The sequence below is a fragment of the Vanacampus margaritifer genome, chromosome 12 (assembly GCF_051991255.1).
Source record: "Vanacampus margaritifer isolate UIUO_Vmar chromosome 12, RoL_Vmar_1.0, whole genome shotgun sequence".
Lineage (NCBI taxonomy): Eukaryota > Metazoa > Chordata > Actinopteri > Syngnathiformes > Syngnathidae > Vanacampus > Vanacampus margaritifer.
This window is the reverse complement of record NC_135443.1, coordinates 20664831-20683397: the sequence shown is the minus strand read 5'-3', so window position 1 is coordinate 20683397 and position 18567 is coordinate 20664831. Positions and strand designations below refer to the sequence as shown.

The 18567-nt window shown below is 38.5% G+C and overlaps 1 protein-coding gene across 4 annotated transcripts in view; it reads right to left on the bottom strand.

Moving 5' to 3' along the window:
- Positions 1-12175: 12175 nt before the first annotated feature.
- The window catches only part of cdh11 (cadherin 11, type 2, OB-cadherin (osteoblast)), an 88083-nt gene continuing 81691 nt past the window's right edge, over positions 12176-18567 (bottom strand). For all 4 annotated transcript variants that reach the window (XM_077581765.1, XM_077581764.1, XM_077581762.1 and 1 more), the window contains 4 exons: positions 18369-18486; positions 16383-16634; positions 14997-15148; positions 12176-14918 (listed from right to left, as the gene is read on the bottom strand). In XM_077581765.1, coding sequence (XP_077437891.1) covers positions 14556-14918; positions 14997-15148; positions 16383-16634; positions 18369-18486 — 885 coding nt within the window. In that variant the 3' untranslated portion in view covers positions 12176-14555. The remainder of the gene's footprint in view (positions 14919-14996; positions 15149-16382; positions 16635-18368; positions 18487-18567) is intronic.

Here is an 18567-nt window from a genome sequence, read left to right as displayed (position 1 = left end):
TGAAAAAGCATTCATAATCTAAAAGTCATAGCAAAATGAAAAAAACTATATTATGAATGAAAAAATATTAATTAACGGAATTTTATTTTTATTTTTTAATTTTGAAAAAAAAAGTTTGTGGAACGTAACATCCTCGAGACACGAGGGAATACTATAATTCAATTTTCGACCTTACTAGTCATGTTTGAAATCAGAAAATCTCCTTAATCTCAAAGCTGACTGCCGCCAAAATCAAAGCATCTCAACTTGTTTTTACTGACTACATGCCTGCCAAGTTTAGAGACGATTGCAAGGAAAATTGCATTTAAAATTTTCTTGTTTCACTAAGTTTGACATTGCTGTGACTGTGAAATTTTCTGTCGACATTTACACTTTGGCAAGTACACAGCGGTAAAGCCAAAGAAGCAATTTTGTAAATTTTTCAAAACAACTGTAATAAATCTCGAGAAAGCCTGTTGATGGTATTTTTAGCTTTAATCTTTACAGTTACACATTATAAAAGGACAAAATGGCAAAAAAATTGTGAACAAAGACCTTTCTTTCTAAATCAGATGAAGTTAAAGATGAAGTGTTAAACTGCCACAGCTGAGCGCCAACTACTGTCAAGGAGGACTTAATCAATGTCAGATGTTTTTTTTCTTCTTACTGGTAGCTGATATTGGCAGCCTCCATGTACCTAACCTGATACCTTAAAATAAGGTGGTATCGGCCCGATACCGATACATGTTTTTTTTATATCGAGAATATACTTTTTTTGTTTAAATGTAGCTTTTTGTGGTTTGTACCAGATTATATAATTTATTAATTTTCAGAGAAAGGAGCAATTTCATGTAATTTTCTTATACTTTCCAAAAGATGCGTTCCAAGGGTACCGTCTGCTGATCAACGGGAACAAATACATATTTTTTTCTGCTAACAAATGTGGAATTTGAAGGATTAGAAATGAAAAAAAATTATGTTTTTTAGGCTAAATAACAAAAACTGATGCTAGTTAAAAATGTAATCTTGAAAATTACAACAAAATGTCTGAAAGGTTAGTACAGTAAAAGGCCTGCTGGTTAATAACATAACATCTCATTGTTCACTGTGCTGTGACAGCATTCTAAACTAGCCTTGGTTTATGAGCCACATGCTGCTTCACCTTATCTACTCAAGTGTGACACAGCATCCTCTGGTAGTTTTTTTAATCATTATTACAACTTTACCACCTTATCATCACACTGATGCTAAAATAGTGGTGATTTGGGGTTGCCATGCTAATGAAGCTAACAATTTGCATTCTGTTGTTTTTAGCTACTATTTTCAGGTCATTCATACTGACAATCCACTAGTTGAACAATTGAAAAAAGGTTTTAAAAAAGTATTAATGTCTTCTGCAGTATTTAGAGAAGGATGAAGAACAATGCTATAGTATTTTTTTAAACTTTTTTAAAAAAATTTAATTAGCCCGCCAAGCCGTCAGGAGCTAATACGTTCTCATTAAGCACAAATCAACACTGGAAAGAGCAATGCAGGATTAAATTAGCCATTCCTGACAACTGAAGGCCGCTATATGTTTTAATTAGGCCACCAAGAAGGATATACGTTTTAATTAGCGCCGTCTCCCGCGGCCCTGGAGGTTTAAACACTAAGGTAGTGCGTTAATCAAATGACACTAATTGTTTTCTCTCCCTGGCGTTGGAATCTTCACGGAATCGTTTTTGCTTTCAGTTTCTTGTTTGGCTTTTAAAAAGCAAACAAATAAATAAATAAGACTGACCTACTTTCAAGTATTCCCTGGTGACCCGCGAGCTGCAGGTGCTGCATGCACTTTCGTCTCCGTCATCCCAAAACGCAGCCGGCATGCAAACAGGTTTCAAACGGTGTAACAGCTGTAAGCATCTGGACGAATGATCATTACACGACTGTGATATTTTCAATCCTTATCGATTACAAGTAAATTGAATAGCATGTGTAGCACTTAGGCCAAAATATGTCATGTTTATGGCAAGCCCTTTGAGCATTTATTTCATATCCTTGATATCAGACAGTAGTGTTTCTTACTTGTTCAGTCTTTGTCAGCACTAGTTGGACAATTAGCCACACTGGCTGTGCACTTTGTCATACTAGTTGCACAGAAACTCTGACTAGTCGCTCATTTTTAGCAACGTGTTAATTAGTCAAACTCTCACTCTCAATAGTGACGTGCCCTATGATTTCCTTGCACTAGTTAGGTTGTGAGAGCTGAAACACCCACTAGTTAACTAGTGAAAGACAAAACACTGACAAGTTAACTAGTGAACGGCTCTTGAAGTCTACACTAGTGACACACAAATGTTTTACTAGTTAACTAGTGATGCCCCAAATATCCACAAGTTACACTAGTGAGACATTTGGACTGAACTAGTTCTATATTCTATTAGCTACTTCTATTTTTGTTGCAACACACTTGAGATTTTGCCCTCGTTTCAGTATGATTTAGTTAATTTTTTTTAATAGTTTTAAATTCAGTTATGTTTATTTGGCATGTTTTATTTTTTATTTTTACTATGCACAACACTTTGTTTTAGATTGTCCTAAATCAAGTATTTTTTTCTCCGTTATTTATTTATTCATTCATTTATTTTTTTCAGCCTGTACAGCAGTCAGTTTTGGCAGCAGACTTGCTGTTGCGCCAACTTCGCCCTATGGAACCTCATTCTGTTCATTTTCAATGTATCCATATCATACCTATACACTACATTAGTCAGGTTTCCATCCAATTGTTTTGAATTTTGAAGGCGAATTTACTGAAAATGCGCAAAACAGACATGCGACTTATGCCCGTTTCTATCTGTTCTTCTTTTGAGAATAGTGAAAGGGGACTCCGCCGCTGTAGATGGTGGTATATACCATAGAGATATTATCCACCAGTCATTTAAAAGAAGACCAGGAAGCAACTGTGCTGTGCGATGACATCGTATGAGTTTGCTTTTGTAATTCTTGATAAAACATAGCGTTTCTTTGCTGTTTTTTCCATCTAAAATTGCATTAATATTCGCTTCTTTAATTAATTCCAAAATAATTGCTGTTTCGTCGTCCCCCCAAACATACCTTACTTTATCGTCCAACATTGCTTAGGGACTACAAACGGTCAAAACGTGTATCCGGTCTTGCCAGCGGTTATTCACAAAACCTGTTTGCATAGCCAAAATTAGCATTTTCCTTTTTTTGATACATATCAAAATCCACCTCGTCTAAGCGTAAAACTTTTTTTTTTGTGCAAATTTTGGGCCCTTTTTCGAATTTCTAGCATTTCCATTAAATTGTATTTTCGCATTTCTTAAAAATGTAATGGATTGAAATCCAACTACTGACTATGTTTACATCCAGTCAATAACCCATCCAAAAAATTAGCAAATTCCAGTTATACAAGGCCATTTAAACACCAGCAAAACCCCGGATATCGTCGCTGTCCTGTGAAAAATACTTATGCCCATTTTTGTCATTATTTATTTTTTATTTATTTATTTTTACATTTTTACGTTTATGGGATGAAACTGAATGCAGACATATCAAAAACAACAAAACAAAAATGGGTGTTTTTCACAGGACAGCAACATTATGCTCAACTTTTTTTTTAAAAACCCGAATATGATCCCTGGATTACTCCTTTAATAACTTGACTATGTACACATATAACCGTTTTATTTTTTACTATTGACTTCCTGGTTTTGATTTCTTCACTAGGTTCGGGGGTCCAAGCCATATAAATGTATTTTTAAAAACTTGTACATTTTAGAATTGCTCCAAATGAAACTTCCTGCTTACTTTCTGGTTTGGATTTCTTCTGCAACCTGTTGAGGCAGCATACTAGTGGGACCCTTGAAGAATTGTTGCCTGTGCTGGTATTGCATCATGCCAAATTTCATTCCGTCAGGACACGATGATTAACAACACTTAATTCACTTATTGTACAAAAATTATGATAAAATCTCTTTTAACATATTTTTTTAAATTAAAATAGATTGCATATGCTTAAGTTGCTTAGCATGAGATTGTGTTTATGCTGGCATGCAGCGTAAATGCAAAAGATGCGAGAGAAGGGGTGTGGAAATGAAGGCAAAAGTAATAAAAAAAATTAATTGGTTTAAAGAAAATCAAAGAATGTAGACAAGGAGAGAGAATGGAGTCTGACTCTGCTCTGCCCCAATTACACAAAGCAAATATCTTTTCTGATTGCATTTTGTCGTGTGTGTGTGTGTGTGTGTGTGTGTGTGTAGGTGCGTGCGTGTGTGTATATCGTCTTCCCTGACTAAATAAAAACTGGCTGCCAGACCAAAGTTATGTTTTGGAAAATACTGGTTTTAGATGCCTTATTCACATTGGGAAAATGTGAAACTATTGAACTTGGACACATTATTAGAAATGAACACAAACAATCTCAACTTGTGAAAAACATGGACCAGTGTGACCTTTTTGAATTTGAAAATATCCCAACAAAAAACAGAACTTGATCCAAAACAGGATGAGGCATCTTTCAAAATAAGGTTTCAAGCACAGGTTACGGTTTTAATGTAGGGTTTTAAGTTTGGATAAGAATTGCAAAGTAAAGTTTCAAGTCGGGGTTAGGGTTATGATTTAAAATTAGTGCTTGTAGTTACAATTTACTGTTGTGATTTTAAAATATAATTGGCATTTCAAAGTAGAATTTCAAGACTGGGTTATGGGTCATATGTTCAAGTTACAAGTAAGTATATAGCGCTTTTTTTTGGACACTCAAAGATGCTTCACAGTGACTGCATTATTCATGAGCACACAAAGTATCATTTTGTGTGCCTATTATCAAATTATTAGCCATAATTTGGAAGAAAAAAAACTAAATCTGTGGGATTTTGTGAAGCGCAGGGCAAAAATTTATGCGAACCACCAGAGACGTAGCCTACATATAAATGTCGCTCGTGCACACATACGCACACAAACACGGGAAGCGACGAGGACGCAGGAAATGCTCGACAAGACTCTTTCCAAAGCTGGAGGGGCAAACACAACTCGCGTGTCTCGTGACGCCTTTCCAACCAAACTAAACCTTATTACTGTATGCTTTTTTTTGGGCGGGGGGGTTGTCTTCCTCTCCTGCTGTTTGCCTCTCGTGCCTCTTCCGCCTCATGTTCCTGTTGCTAATTAGATGAAGACGTATCGCGGTGCTGTGAAAGAATTCTCCACAGAGCCGAGTGGTGATATGAATAATTGAGACGCAATTAGCCTCTTGCCATCACACCGCTGACCGCAGTCGGCTTACGTGCTCTCTACTGCCTACATTATTTGCCGCTGCGGGGGTCTGCTTATGATGAATGTAAGACAACCATTGGACTGCATAGGACAGTAAACGATCGCCAGGTGTCTTAATAGCAAGCTGTGAATAACGGAGGGATGAAAATAAGAGCTAGGATAATTTTAAATTTACATGGTGTACAGTGTTCAGCTAATCATTTTGAAACACTTAAAACATATTGTTCATTTTGATTGACTTTTTTGTGTGTTTTTATTATTACTGTACGCATTTGTATGGTGTCCTTGAGTAGCCAAAAAAGTGCATACGAATAAAATGTATAAAACATATTATTGTTATTTTTCATAGTACATCGCGCTGACACTTGTAATATTGATAATGGCTACAAGCCCATCCATCAGCTTGTGTGGCCATCTTCCTCCTTCCATCCTCTCTTCCACCTTTCCTCCTCCTCTGTTCCTCTTCCTCCCCTGACAGCACTATGAATAACAATTAGAGGATATACAAGTCACAGAGAAACCATTTAAAAGTTTGAAATCACTTCTGTGTGTCACAGATGAGCAAAAGAGAGAGGAGGAGGCCTGTTGCCGAGGATACGGCCTGAAAAGGTTAAGGGGGGGGGGATATTTTTGTGTGCGTGCTTGTGTGTTATAACGCGATTAGTGAGTAGAATACCAAATAGTGATTAAGAACATGAATAAGCTAATTGCTAAATGTTATTGTGCATTTGGATAGTGTGAGAGAGAGAAAAAAAAGGAAAACATTCAGACTTGAAACCATAATTCAAAACCATAACCAGGGTTAAGGTTCCTTAAATTCTAATCCAATCAAAGAATAATAATAATCAAAGAAACCCTAACCCTGGTTGAAAACTTAACCCTGCTTTGAAACAGTTCCATTAAAGCCTAACCCGGAAATTGACTTGAAACCCTACTTTGAACAATATCCCAGGTTTGAAACTCCAATTTTAAACCCCAACCCGTGCTTAAACACCCAATTTAAAACCCTAACTCTGGTTTGAACCCTTAACATGGTTTGAAAGCCTAATTTAAAACCCTATCGCTGGTTTGAAAACTTAACCATGGCTTGAAACCATTCAAGCCTAACCTGGGCTTGAAGCCCTAACTTGAAAGCATAACCCTGACTTAAAATGCCAGTTTGAAACCTTAACTCTGCCCAGAAACCAATATTTGAACCTCAAACCTGTTTTGAAACCCTAACGCTGATTGAAAAGCTACTTTAAAACCCTAATTTTGACTCAAAAACCCAAACATTAGCCACAATTTGAAACCCTCATTTGAAATGTCCACACTAATTTGAAGCCCCAACTCTGGCAATAGTAAAACAAGACTTGTTATTCTTTTTTTCCTTACAATCTTGGTCTGTCCATCATGTGTTATTTTCAAAAAAATACAACAATGAAATGACTGAAATGAAATGAATAAATCTGCGAGACTTGCGAGTTCAACGGTGTTGTATCGTGAGCTGTGAGCAGTCGCCACTGATGAATGAAGCAAGCAGTCAGGTGATGCTAATTGATGTCTCTTCCTATGCTTGCTTCCTCTCTCCTCCAAAGTTCAATTACGTTCATCCCGGGCTATCCATCAGCGGAATGAAGACGGTCGCCGGGCCAAATTAAACGTGCCAATTTCAATTAGCCCGATGGGAGGCAACAAAGGCGACAGAGACTTCTGCCGTGTGGCCCAGATTTCTTTAAGAGAAGCAAAGACATAAAATGGGAAGAATTTTTCTAGGCAAGAAGAGTTCCTGTCAATTACACCATAAAACCCAAACACTTGAAATAAACATAATTTAAAACCAAAACCAAGGCATGGAACCCTCCTTCTTCTTTGAAACTCTGGCCCAGTCTTGAACCTACGGTAATCAAAACTCGAAATCCCAAATCAGTTACACATCTTAAAATTTGCAATGTTGAGGTAAAACATTTTTTTTTAATGGATGTCTTATATGACTTGAAACTCAAAATGGTTTAATCGCCAACATCTGTCTTCTCCTGTCTGTGTCCTACCTTGAAGTAAACTTAGTTTTAAGATGCTGTCAGTCGTATTCTGAGTGGGTTTCATATGCACACCTGACAAATCAATTAGCAGCATGTTGACTTGGCTTAGCAGCCGCCTCCAGCTTCAATTAAGCACCGCTTCGGAAGCTGCCACATCAAAACCAAAGACAGAGACGTGCTCTCCAGTCGTCTTTCTAAATGAAGACGAGAAGGAACAATCCATCAATGACGGTCAGCATTTGCTCTCTTTCTTTAATTTAGATGATTTACTTAACGGTAAGAAGAGCAGTAAAGTGTCCTAGTCGCCAACAACTGTGAGGAAAATCATATTTAAAATAGGGTTTCAAGTCTTTGATTAGGTTTTAAATTTTGGATGACAGGGTTAGGGTTTCAAAGTATGTTTTCAAAGTAGAATTAGGGTTTCAAAGTATGCTTTCAAAATAGAGTTAGGGTTTCAAAATAGGGTTTTAAACACAGCTTAGGGTTTCAAATTAGGGCTTTAAACTAACTGTGTTAGTAGTTAGTAGGATTCGTTTCTTCAAATTTGGGTTTTTAACTAGGATTGGGATTTCAAAGTAGGGTTTAAAATTAGGGTTAAGGTTTAAAATTAGGGTTTTTAATTAATTTCGCCACACTTAAATGGGTGTAACAATCAGTGGTACTTTAACTTTAACAAACTAGAGTTTTAACCTAAGGTTAAGATTTCAAAGAATTGCTTTAAGCCAATGGTTTCAAAGATGGGGTTTTAAGTCTGGTATGTGAATTTTGGCCAATGTTAAGGTTTCAAGACAATTAATGTTCATGTCTAAAAGTAGAATTCTGGGTTTCAGAGCTGCTTTCAAATTTGTGATACAGGGAAGTGTCCATCTATTTTCACCTTCTTGTGTGCTAATCATTAAAAATCTCCCATTCTGTGTATGTTGAGGAAACCTCTCAGAACGGCGAGCAAGATCCACACGTCAGTTAATTGGCGATGTCGTTTTCCCGCAACTGCCAGAGCTCTGCGGCACATCAAAGGCTGGCACATGACGCTTTTTCTTTGGCTTGAAGCAGACACGAGCGTCGTGGAATGACGCTGTCTTATCAATTATGGAAACGTTCTCACACTCATTTTGCATCATTACTTGCGCTTTACTGCTAGCCATAGTGTGGCTGCGTTTATTTAAAAAATGTTGCATGCTGATGGCGCTCCGTGACTACACGGCATGTCCGAACCATCTGCATAACAACTGCCGCACACACTCACTCATACACAAATGCAACACGCACACACGTACCCGCGCCAAAGAGGATTGATAATAGGGCAAATTAGCAGTAGATTTGCAATGAAAGATCAGTTCATTAAAAATGCATTAAGTGTGAATGGGTTCAGTTAATGCTAAATGGAAGGAGGAGGGAAATCCAGATCATCCCCATAGTCCCCTCTGACTCTGCCGCATTTTATCGCCAAACATTGGAAAAAATGCGCTCTTCAATGGCATTGCACCACATTTACAAAGATAAGCTTGTTTTGCACACTATCATAATAAAAATGTTAGAGTTTGTCTACAAATCACTAAATTACATATTTGTTGAGCAAAGTGGTAGTTTCCCCAAATGGCCGCTAGTTGCCAATCCCTGGCCTACTGGGTTCGTTTATTTGAGTCCTCTTCCTCATTCTCGGCTTGTCACAGTGCAAAGTCATCGTAGGGACAATCACCCCCCCCCCCCCCCCCCACCCCGAGCATTTAATTGCATACTGGTTAAACACATTTGTTCTGGTCTCTTCTTCTTTCATTCTTCAAAGTCTTGACACAGATTTGCTTGTCGCCGCTTGTCGTCTTGTGTGGAACAAACTTGCAAAGAGAGACACTGTTCGCCGCAGTGTGATCTCCATAGTTGAAGAGCTTCCTCCCAGGACTTTAACCTTGCATTTCAATGTGGCCGGGTGATGATTCTGAGGACAAAGAGAAGGATGAGGAGGATCCCGCACACACATGCACACACTTCAGCGTCAGTCTCTCGCACTGCTGCTGAAAGGGAGATGATGATTATGCAAATGAGCGCTCTCTCTTTCTGAAAGATTAAACAGGCCTCTGATTGGTTTTACATAACCTTCACTTGCATGCGGGCCGCCACTGTCCTACTCTCTCCATACACTCATGTACACACACACAAACATGCACATTGCATTTTGTGTCGTCTTTCTGGTGTTAAAATGGCCTCTTGCTAACCTCTCCTTGCTTACGATGGTTGTCGGACGCATTCAGTTTTGTTTCTTCACACACTTCCTGTGTGCTCTTGTAGCAGCAGGTTTTACGATTCAAATACAAATTGGTATTGAACACAATAAAGACAAAATGCTACACATTGCCCTCAAAAGGCAAAATATTGGCAAATAAATACAGATAAACCATATACAGTATTTGTCTAAGAAGAGCAATATGTTAAAAGTTAAATGTGCAAAAAACAACAACATTTTAGGCATTATATTTGTCCATAAAAGGCTAAAGTTTGCTGTGAAAATGGTGGATGAGTGCACAAGCAGGCTTTTTTGTGCAATATTTGTTTGTGAAAAGTAACAGTTGAAGTAATAGTTGAACACAAAAACTAACTAAATACTTTTGTCAGCAATTTGCAACACTTTGCCCCTAAAACTCAAACGCATGAAGAGTTATTATTGATAAACAAATGGTGGATAGGATGTATATGGCTGTGTATTGATAATGATGATGATGATGATGATAAATGGTGGATTGATGAGATGTGTGATGGATTTAATAAAGGGGTGGATGGATAGATCTGAGATTATTCGATGGATGGATGGCTAGATGATGGAGGAATCGGGATCTATCGACGGACAGACGGATGGGTGGATGATGGATGGATGGATGGATTGGGGATTGATCGATGGCCGGATGATGGATGGATGGATGGATCGGTTATCGATCGATAGTCGGCTCATAGATGGATGGATGGATTGATGATGAATGAATGGATGGATGGATGAATAGATGGATGGATCAGGGATGAATGGATGGGTGGATGAATGGATCGGAGATTGATTGATAGCCGGATGATGGCCGGATGATGGATGGATGCATGGATGGATGCATGGATGGACGCATGGATGGATGAATGGATGGATCGGGGATCAATGGATGGATGGATAGTCAATGATGGATGGATGGATCTGCGATCGATTGATGGACGTATGGCTGGATGATGGATGGATGGATCGGGTATCGATCGATGGCCGGATGATGGATGGATGACTGGATGATGGATGGATGGATCGATGACCAGATGATGGATGGATGCATGGACGGATGGATCGGGGATGGATGGATGGATGGATCTGCGATCGATTTATGGACGTATGGCTGGATGATGGATGGATGGATCCGGTATTGATCGATGGCCGGATGATGGATGGATGGATCGATTGGGGATCGATGGATGGATGGATGGATAGATGATGAATGGATGGATAGATAAGATGAATGGATGGATGGATCAGGGATCAATCAATGGCTGGATGATGAATGGATGGCTGGATGGTTCGGGGATCGATCGATGGACAGATGGCTGGATGGATGGATAATGAATGGATGGATGGTGATAAACTAATTGATGGGTGAGATGAATAATGGTTTTATGTATGTACCATATATTTGGATTAATGGATGAATGGATGGACAGATGGATGGATGGACAGATGGATAACATTGATGTTCCATTGATTGATGGATACATAATGTTGAACAGGTAGTTTCATTGCTGGGGGTTGATTGCTAGCTAAATAATGGATGGATGACTGGGCAAGTAGATGAACGAGGGTGTTGATGAAATGATAGATGCGGATAAATAGAAGACAGCCAAAGTTGTTGGTCGTGATGAATTAATAGACGGATGGATGAAGTGTGAATTTGGTTTATGACTTTAAGTCATGATGAGTTTTTGACCCCTCATTTGACTGATGAACTTAATGGCTGTATCATTTAGCACATCCATTTTCTGCGTGTTGTGTTCAAGAACTTCAGGTTAAGTTTATACACAAAGAAAGTGAGAGTCTTTCCACGCAACGGCACTCTCACTGGCACACTCACAAACATGCCATAGACCAGAGATGTTTAATTAACTTTCTGTCGGACCACCCAAGGACATCCATCCGATGTATGCACACACTCACACATATATATCCCTGTTTACTCAAGTGCCACAAAGAAATCAGGCTTCAGTGAGCCTGGGATCGCTCCTACCCTGCATCCGACACACAAATTGTAATTAAAGGAATGATAATAGAAGAGCTAGAAGCGATTCTATTGCTTCTAGCTACTACATCGTGTGATCTTATACTGCATTTTAATTGTTACAGTCTATGAAGCGTCAGTGATGATATCCTAATGATGTAATCTGTTCTGATGTGTCCACACATTAATAGGGTACATTTAAATTCTTGGTGAAAATTTGTTTTTTTATCAGTCAACAGTAAACTTCAATATTATTTAATGTATTTTTCATGATTATTTCATCATTCATTTTAGACAACAGAATACTATAATCATGATGTTGTTAATATTTTATTTTACGATTTGTTGCTCTTTTTTATTTTAACAATGCTTTATAATAAATCTATGTTTTTATTAGCCTTCTTATTAAGCTTTTTTTAAAAAAAAATGTTTTTACTATAGTGTATAGAAGTTTACCGTAAGTAAATGCAACCATACATACAACAATCATGTTCTGTAGTTGCAAAATGTCCTTATGTTCACAACCCAACATCCTTCTGTAATGTAGTAGGCTATTTAAAAGGCAAAAAGACTTTACACGTTATCATTTTATAAAAAGAGCATTTATTTCAAAGTTGTTTTTTTTTCGCTTCGTAGATTGAAGCACATAGTAAAGCAACAGTACAATGTTCAGAAAATATAAGTGTGATGCTGAATCATTTTATTAGTTTTTTTATCTTAACATGTTTTTTTTGTCGTAATACTGGAATATTCGGCATGTATACTAAAAAATAAGAACTTTTAAAATTGTACAAATCGGTACCATAAAACTTGACAGAAGAATAAAAAACAGGCGTTTTCTCTTGAGCAACGTACGCTTCGCCGTATTCCTCTCGAGTGGGGAGGAACTACGATGAAACACCAAATAATGACAGCACACAAAAAACAAAAAAGCAAATTAAGCAAAACAAACCGACGCTTCACTCTTTGCCGGGAAACCAGCCAAAGAGCTAAACACGCGTCGCCAAGACAAACAACATCAGTCAAAATAATAATAATGATAATACTGATTAAAAAAATAGCAACTGATAATAATAATAATAATAATAATATAATTAAAATGAGGTTTAACCGCTTAAAAAATGACATCCTGTCTTCTCGGGGGTGGGCAAATGTTTTCTGGAAATGATCGCAACACATGTTGATGCAACAGCCCGGCCTTTCCGAAAACACGTCACATCCTGTCTGTTTTTAACGAGTGTAACGCCACACTCGTTTTGCACATTCTCTGCAAACATGGAGGCTAGCTAGCTAGCTAGTTTTTGACAAGAAAATAATCAAATAAACAAAAAACAACAATGGAGAGATAGAATGCACTGCGAGTGTCCGTTAAGGCGATATTTAAGATCTCACAGGTTTTTACTCGTTTATGATTGATCATCATCATTGGCGTAAGTAGGGTTGCAAAATTGTGGGAATTTTCAAAGTTGGAAACTTTCCATGGGGTTGGATGGGATTTTTGTTAAGAAATGACAGAAGAGCAGGAATTTAAAAAAAAAAGGCTGGCTCTTAGCTCATTCACTGCAGTTAGTGTTTATATATGTCAGCTTAATTACTTCTACTGATAAATTTGTGGTGTCGTCCAGCTTGTCTATGAAATTTAAGCTTTTACAAAACTTTCATGAGGACCTGGTAGTTGACAGTGTTTGATCACTTTGAATTCCAAATCAGAATGGCTTTTGAGTTAGAAAAAACAATAAGGGTGTGAATCTTAGCTTGTCACGTCAACAATGAGAGACATGACAACATTTTGGAAATTTAGGCACCCTAAACTCAGAGTATTTGTATGTAGGGTATAAACATTAACATGAGGAACATCATGTAAAAAAGCTACTGTCATTCAACTTGAGCCATTCTTAGTTGTAAATCTATAAATAAACAATTATTTTGACATCAAAAGCCCTTTCTCAGTCTTGTTTTATAGTTTGAGATGCCACAAAAGCAAAATATTTGTTTCTCTCCACAAAAAAATGATTATTAAAGAACGGACAAAGCTAAACCATTGCGAGAAGACTCTACTTTGGTTTGGTGGTTCTGTGCATAATGTCACAAAACACAAATTTTTTGTGGGGTTGAAAGATCAGTAAAAATGCTCCAAACAAACTGACAATACGGCACTTTCTGATTTGAAAATGACTGGCAGCAAATGAGTCAAGTTACTGTTATGCCTTTGCATGTAGGCAAGGAGAGCTACCTATTTGGTATGGATGTCTGCACATGACAAAACAAATGTCTATATTTATGCTTGATACGTGTGATACCGTTCTAATGGTAATGGTAAGGGTAATCCCTCAATTATTAGTTAATTCCAGTTTGAAATATTTTCCAAAATTCTCCAGTTTAAAACTTCCCATGGAAATTCACCAAAAATTAACTGGAAATATTTCACCTCTTTGCAACCCTAAACGGAAGTGATTGATAGGACACAGGATCGAAGGATAGAAACAAATCGTCCTCCACAGTTGTGTACGTCAAATACGGTCCGTCTTGATTTTTTTTTCTTTTTTTCCATTACAGAGCCTCAGTCCTGGTTTTCGTAGCTACTGAAGCGTCTTTACGTCGTTGGTCTCGTATTGTGTGTGTTGGCCTCCGGAGTTGTTGTTGATTTATTTTAAGGCCACCGTACTGCCAAGACAGTATCAACAACCCAGAGTCCTTAGCAGTATCGCACAGCAACAACAAACGGCGGGACCACCGGTCTGGCTCAGATGGTGGTCTGGAGGCCCCCGTCAAGGGAGTAAAACCTCCAGGACATTTGTGAATCCAGTCCACAAGGTGTACACAATCTCTAATTTCAGCTAAACTGTTTTTTTGCACTAAGTAAAGTCCAAACACACACAGGTGACGTGATACATTTTTCCAGCCCGATTCCGCTCCAATCCGTAAGAAGTACAGTTGGGAGCTCTCGGCATTTGTTACTTTGGAGGAAATGGGAGAAAGTTGGGAAGGCGTTGGAGCAAAAATCCTCATGGAATCATTGGAATTTGTTTGTATTTTGGGGGAAGGTCCACCGTTAACAGTCGTCATCGTCATCACCTTCATGAACTGAGCAGTCTTTGGTGCCGTACAAATCGGCCAGCTTCTTGAAACGTGGACCCCAGCTGTGCAGATAGTCATAATCCAGATCGGACTCAGTGGTCACCGATTCCAGAGAGCTGAGCGAGCCAGCCAGGGAGCCGCGGCCCTCATAGCCGTAGATCTGGATGGAGTCGTAGGGTGGCGCGGTGGGGTCGCTGTCGGCCTCGGCCACACGCGTCTTGATGAAGTCGTCCACGTCTACGCTGTTGGCTGCTGGGTGGCCGCCGGGACGCAGAGGAAACTGCATCTCCGGTTTCATGTCCTTCCTCGGGTGGAAGCCATTGGCGCCGTCTGGGTTCTGAAACGAGACACAATGTTAGGGTTTCAAAGCAAGGCTTTAGTGTGGTTCAAGTAAAGGATTTGAATACTGGCTTACCTGCAGCGTGGCGATGTCAAAGGCCTCCGTATCCTCCTCTCCACCGCCCTCGTCGTCGTAGGTGATGATGTTCTCTCGAATGTCCTCCTCCTCAAAGACGATCAGAGGCTCTTTCTTTTGACGCCGCAATGCCACAAACAAAACCACGATGACTGAGGGGAACACAGTCAGACTGTTAGTCCAACAAATTGTAACCAGACCTCTCACAGTTTAATTAGTGGATAATTTGTTTTTCTTTTGTCATATGCACATATTAAATTGTGGGTAGTTAATTGTTCTCTGTTGAGAAGTAAACACAATAGTAATGAAAACCCACTGTCTTTTGTGTTTTTTTCTTTCTTTTTTTTTTTTAGTCACAAGGCACCCTTGACCCTAAACTCTAACATTAAGCCCTACCTCAACTTTAAACCTAATACTAAACCCTAAACCCAAGCCAAAGGACTAACACTAAACCTTCATCTACCCGGTTACGCAAAACGAGTGGATCTTAACCTTGTTGGAGGTACTGAAACCCACCAGTTTCCAATGCGCATTCACCGAACCTTTCTTTATTGAAAAATAAAATATGATTTTCCTCCATTCCCATGCACATTAAGGCCATGTTTCTTTAGTTTTGCTAGATCTAGTTAGGACTAGAATTGCTTAACTTGGCAAATCATGCAGTTAGGACGCTGAATCACATCACTGAACTCAACTCTATATTTATAGAGCACTGTTTTCTTAAGATGTAACCCAGGGGCAATAGATATAATGAAAACAGCAGGGCCCCCAGAATTGAACCCTGTGGAACACCATACGTAACTTTATACATGTGAACTTATATTGCACATATTCGTCCGACGACCACTTTCTTTTTATGCTTGACATAGTTAAGGGATTAAAATGAGGGGTGTCAGGCAATAAAATATTTTAATCATAATTAATCGAATGACTTCAGTAGTTAACTCACGATTAATCGCAAATTTAATATCTGTTCTAATGTACAATATTTTTTCCCCTAAATTTTCATACTCTTGTTAACGTAAAAGTTGAACAAATATTAATTTAATAGAAATATGGTTATGTTAATTTTTTTTTTAAGGAACTTTAAAATTAGCTCAAAATTAACACACTCATTTTGACAACCACAATTAAAATAATAAATAAATCACACAGCGTACCATCACAACACAAGTCGACTACTAAAGGCACCAAATTTCCTCCAGCAAAGAACAGCCTACAGCAAATGATGGCCAAGCGGGGCATATAATCACAAATCATTTGAGAAAGGTGTGCGTCTTGTCCTCCGCCGAACCATTGAGACATCCAACACTTAGGGTTCGATCGAACCCATGTTAAGAACCACTCCTCTTAACCTAAGGCTACCCCGAATGTTTCCAGCCTTACCCAACAGGATGACGATGCAGGCGAGGATGGCGATGAGCGCGCCCGTGCTGAGGCCGGCAGGCAGCACGTAGGGCTCCACGTTGCAGGACAAGATGGTGTCCTTGCTGTCGCAGGAGCACACGCGCACCGTCAGCGTGTTGGTGCTGCTCATGGCCGGAACGCCGTTGTCGTTGATCTCCACCGGCAGGAAATAGACATCCTGCGTCAGGCGGCTGAAACCCTTCCGCAGCACGTAGATGCTGGCCGTGCTGTCTGTGTGGAGGGGAGACAAGTACTGGGTTGTCAATAGACACACTGTTAAAAAACTGAAACCTTAAATAGGATATAATTTCTTCAATTTAACCTAAATTTGATTATTTTGCTCTGACAAGTTATTTTTTTACATCATTCTGCTTATTTTAAGATACAAATTATTTATTGATTATTATTATTATTATTATTATTATTATTATTATTATTATTATTATTATTATTATTATTATTATTATCATTATCATTATTATTATTATTATCATTACTAATTATTTAATTATTTGATCAAGCAGCCAGTTTTAAGTACCGTGAGGCTTAATAAAACAAACATTTTCCACATTTAAGATGGCGACCCAACATCAAAGGCCCTGAACTGGGGTTTCATAAATTGAATTTTCTTATTTTAAGATTTTGCATAATCTGGTAATAAGATAAATGGAAAAAATTAAATAGTGAAAACAATCAAACAAAAGTGCAATCTAGTGCTTTATTGTAAGAATAAAAAAAAATGGTGTTATATTTACTAAGATCATTTTTCCTCTTTCCAGTAAGTATAGTACTGTACCAGTTTAGTGGTCTAGTGGTAGAGTGTCTACCCTCAGACTGGGATCTGTTACCTCACTGCTTGACACTCAAGCTAAATTGGCCAAACATAAATGAGTACATATGCATTTTAAGAAAATAGTTCTATATATTACAGCTTTAAAAAAGTCAATATTACTTGGTTTTAATCTAAAAATACTATTTTCAAGACCACTGTTGTTGATATGGGCCTAATATTATTTTCTTATTTTTCAAAATCTTGCAGGTAAATTTAAGTCAAATTTTCTTGTTCTATTGGCAGATCATTTTGCTTATTTGGAGTACAGTAATTTCTGGACTATAAGCCGCTACTTTTTTCACTTGCATTCAACCCTGCGGCTAATACAAAGGTGTGGTTTATCCATCAGATCACAAGGGGACGCACAATAAAGGAAGCACAAGAGCGTCAGACAGAGCAAAACAAACCAAGTGAGCCCAAATATAGTAGGAGATACAGAAGGAGAGCAAGACAATTTGCACCCTCATTATGGAAAAAAAATTAGACGGAGGAGCCCTTATATACCAGTGCAGTAACATTAAAACACCTGCGGCTTACAGTCGGGTGCGGCTTATATGAGTAACAAACTCGAGTATTCCCCAAATTTAGCTAGCGCGGCTTATAGTCAGCCTTATAGTCCAAAAATTACTGTAATAATTTTCTTATTTTACTATATTTTTTTCTTAAATTTTCTACTGTCCTTTTTACATCGGGATAAAGGTTTCAAATAAGAGTTTTGAATTTCGGCTTCAAATCAGCTTTTTAGGTAAAACTATTTTTGGGGGAAACAAATTGGAGAAGATACTTGTAAATGACACTAGACGAGCAGCTTGAGAAAAGAGCAAAGTGTCATTTGCTCAGATGTGAATGTCATCTGTTGCTAAGCGGTAAGCTGCCAACAAGTGTGTCTTGCGTCTTGGCTTCTATTTCATTATCTACATGTTGGATTCCTTTCTCCATGTCAACTATTTCTACACGCTAGCTGCTACTTGAAGCCTCTCTTGTAGCTTAATTCAATCACACCGGCCCCTGAAGACGTACGGACAGATGGATCGAGACCACAATGCAATTAATGCAGCTCCAGGACATGTTGACATGCTTGTGTGTGTGTGTGTGGATGGTGTGAAGGAGGCCACAAATGCAACGTGGCTCACCTCTGTTGTCTTTAAGGGAGAAGTTGTGGTTGTGGGCCACCTCTGGCGCCAGGCGGAAGGTGAAATGTTGACGATGGGCCATCTCGTCTTTGTCCACTGCACCGACTGTTTCTATAACCTGGAAAGACAACACAATTTTTTTTTCAAAATGCCGGTTTCAAGCTAGGATTAGGGTTACAAATGCCTTCAAGTCATTTCC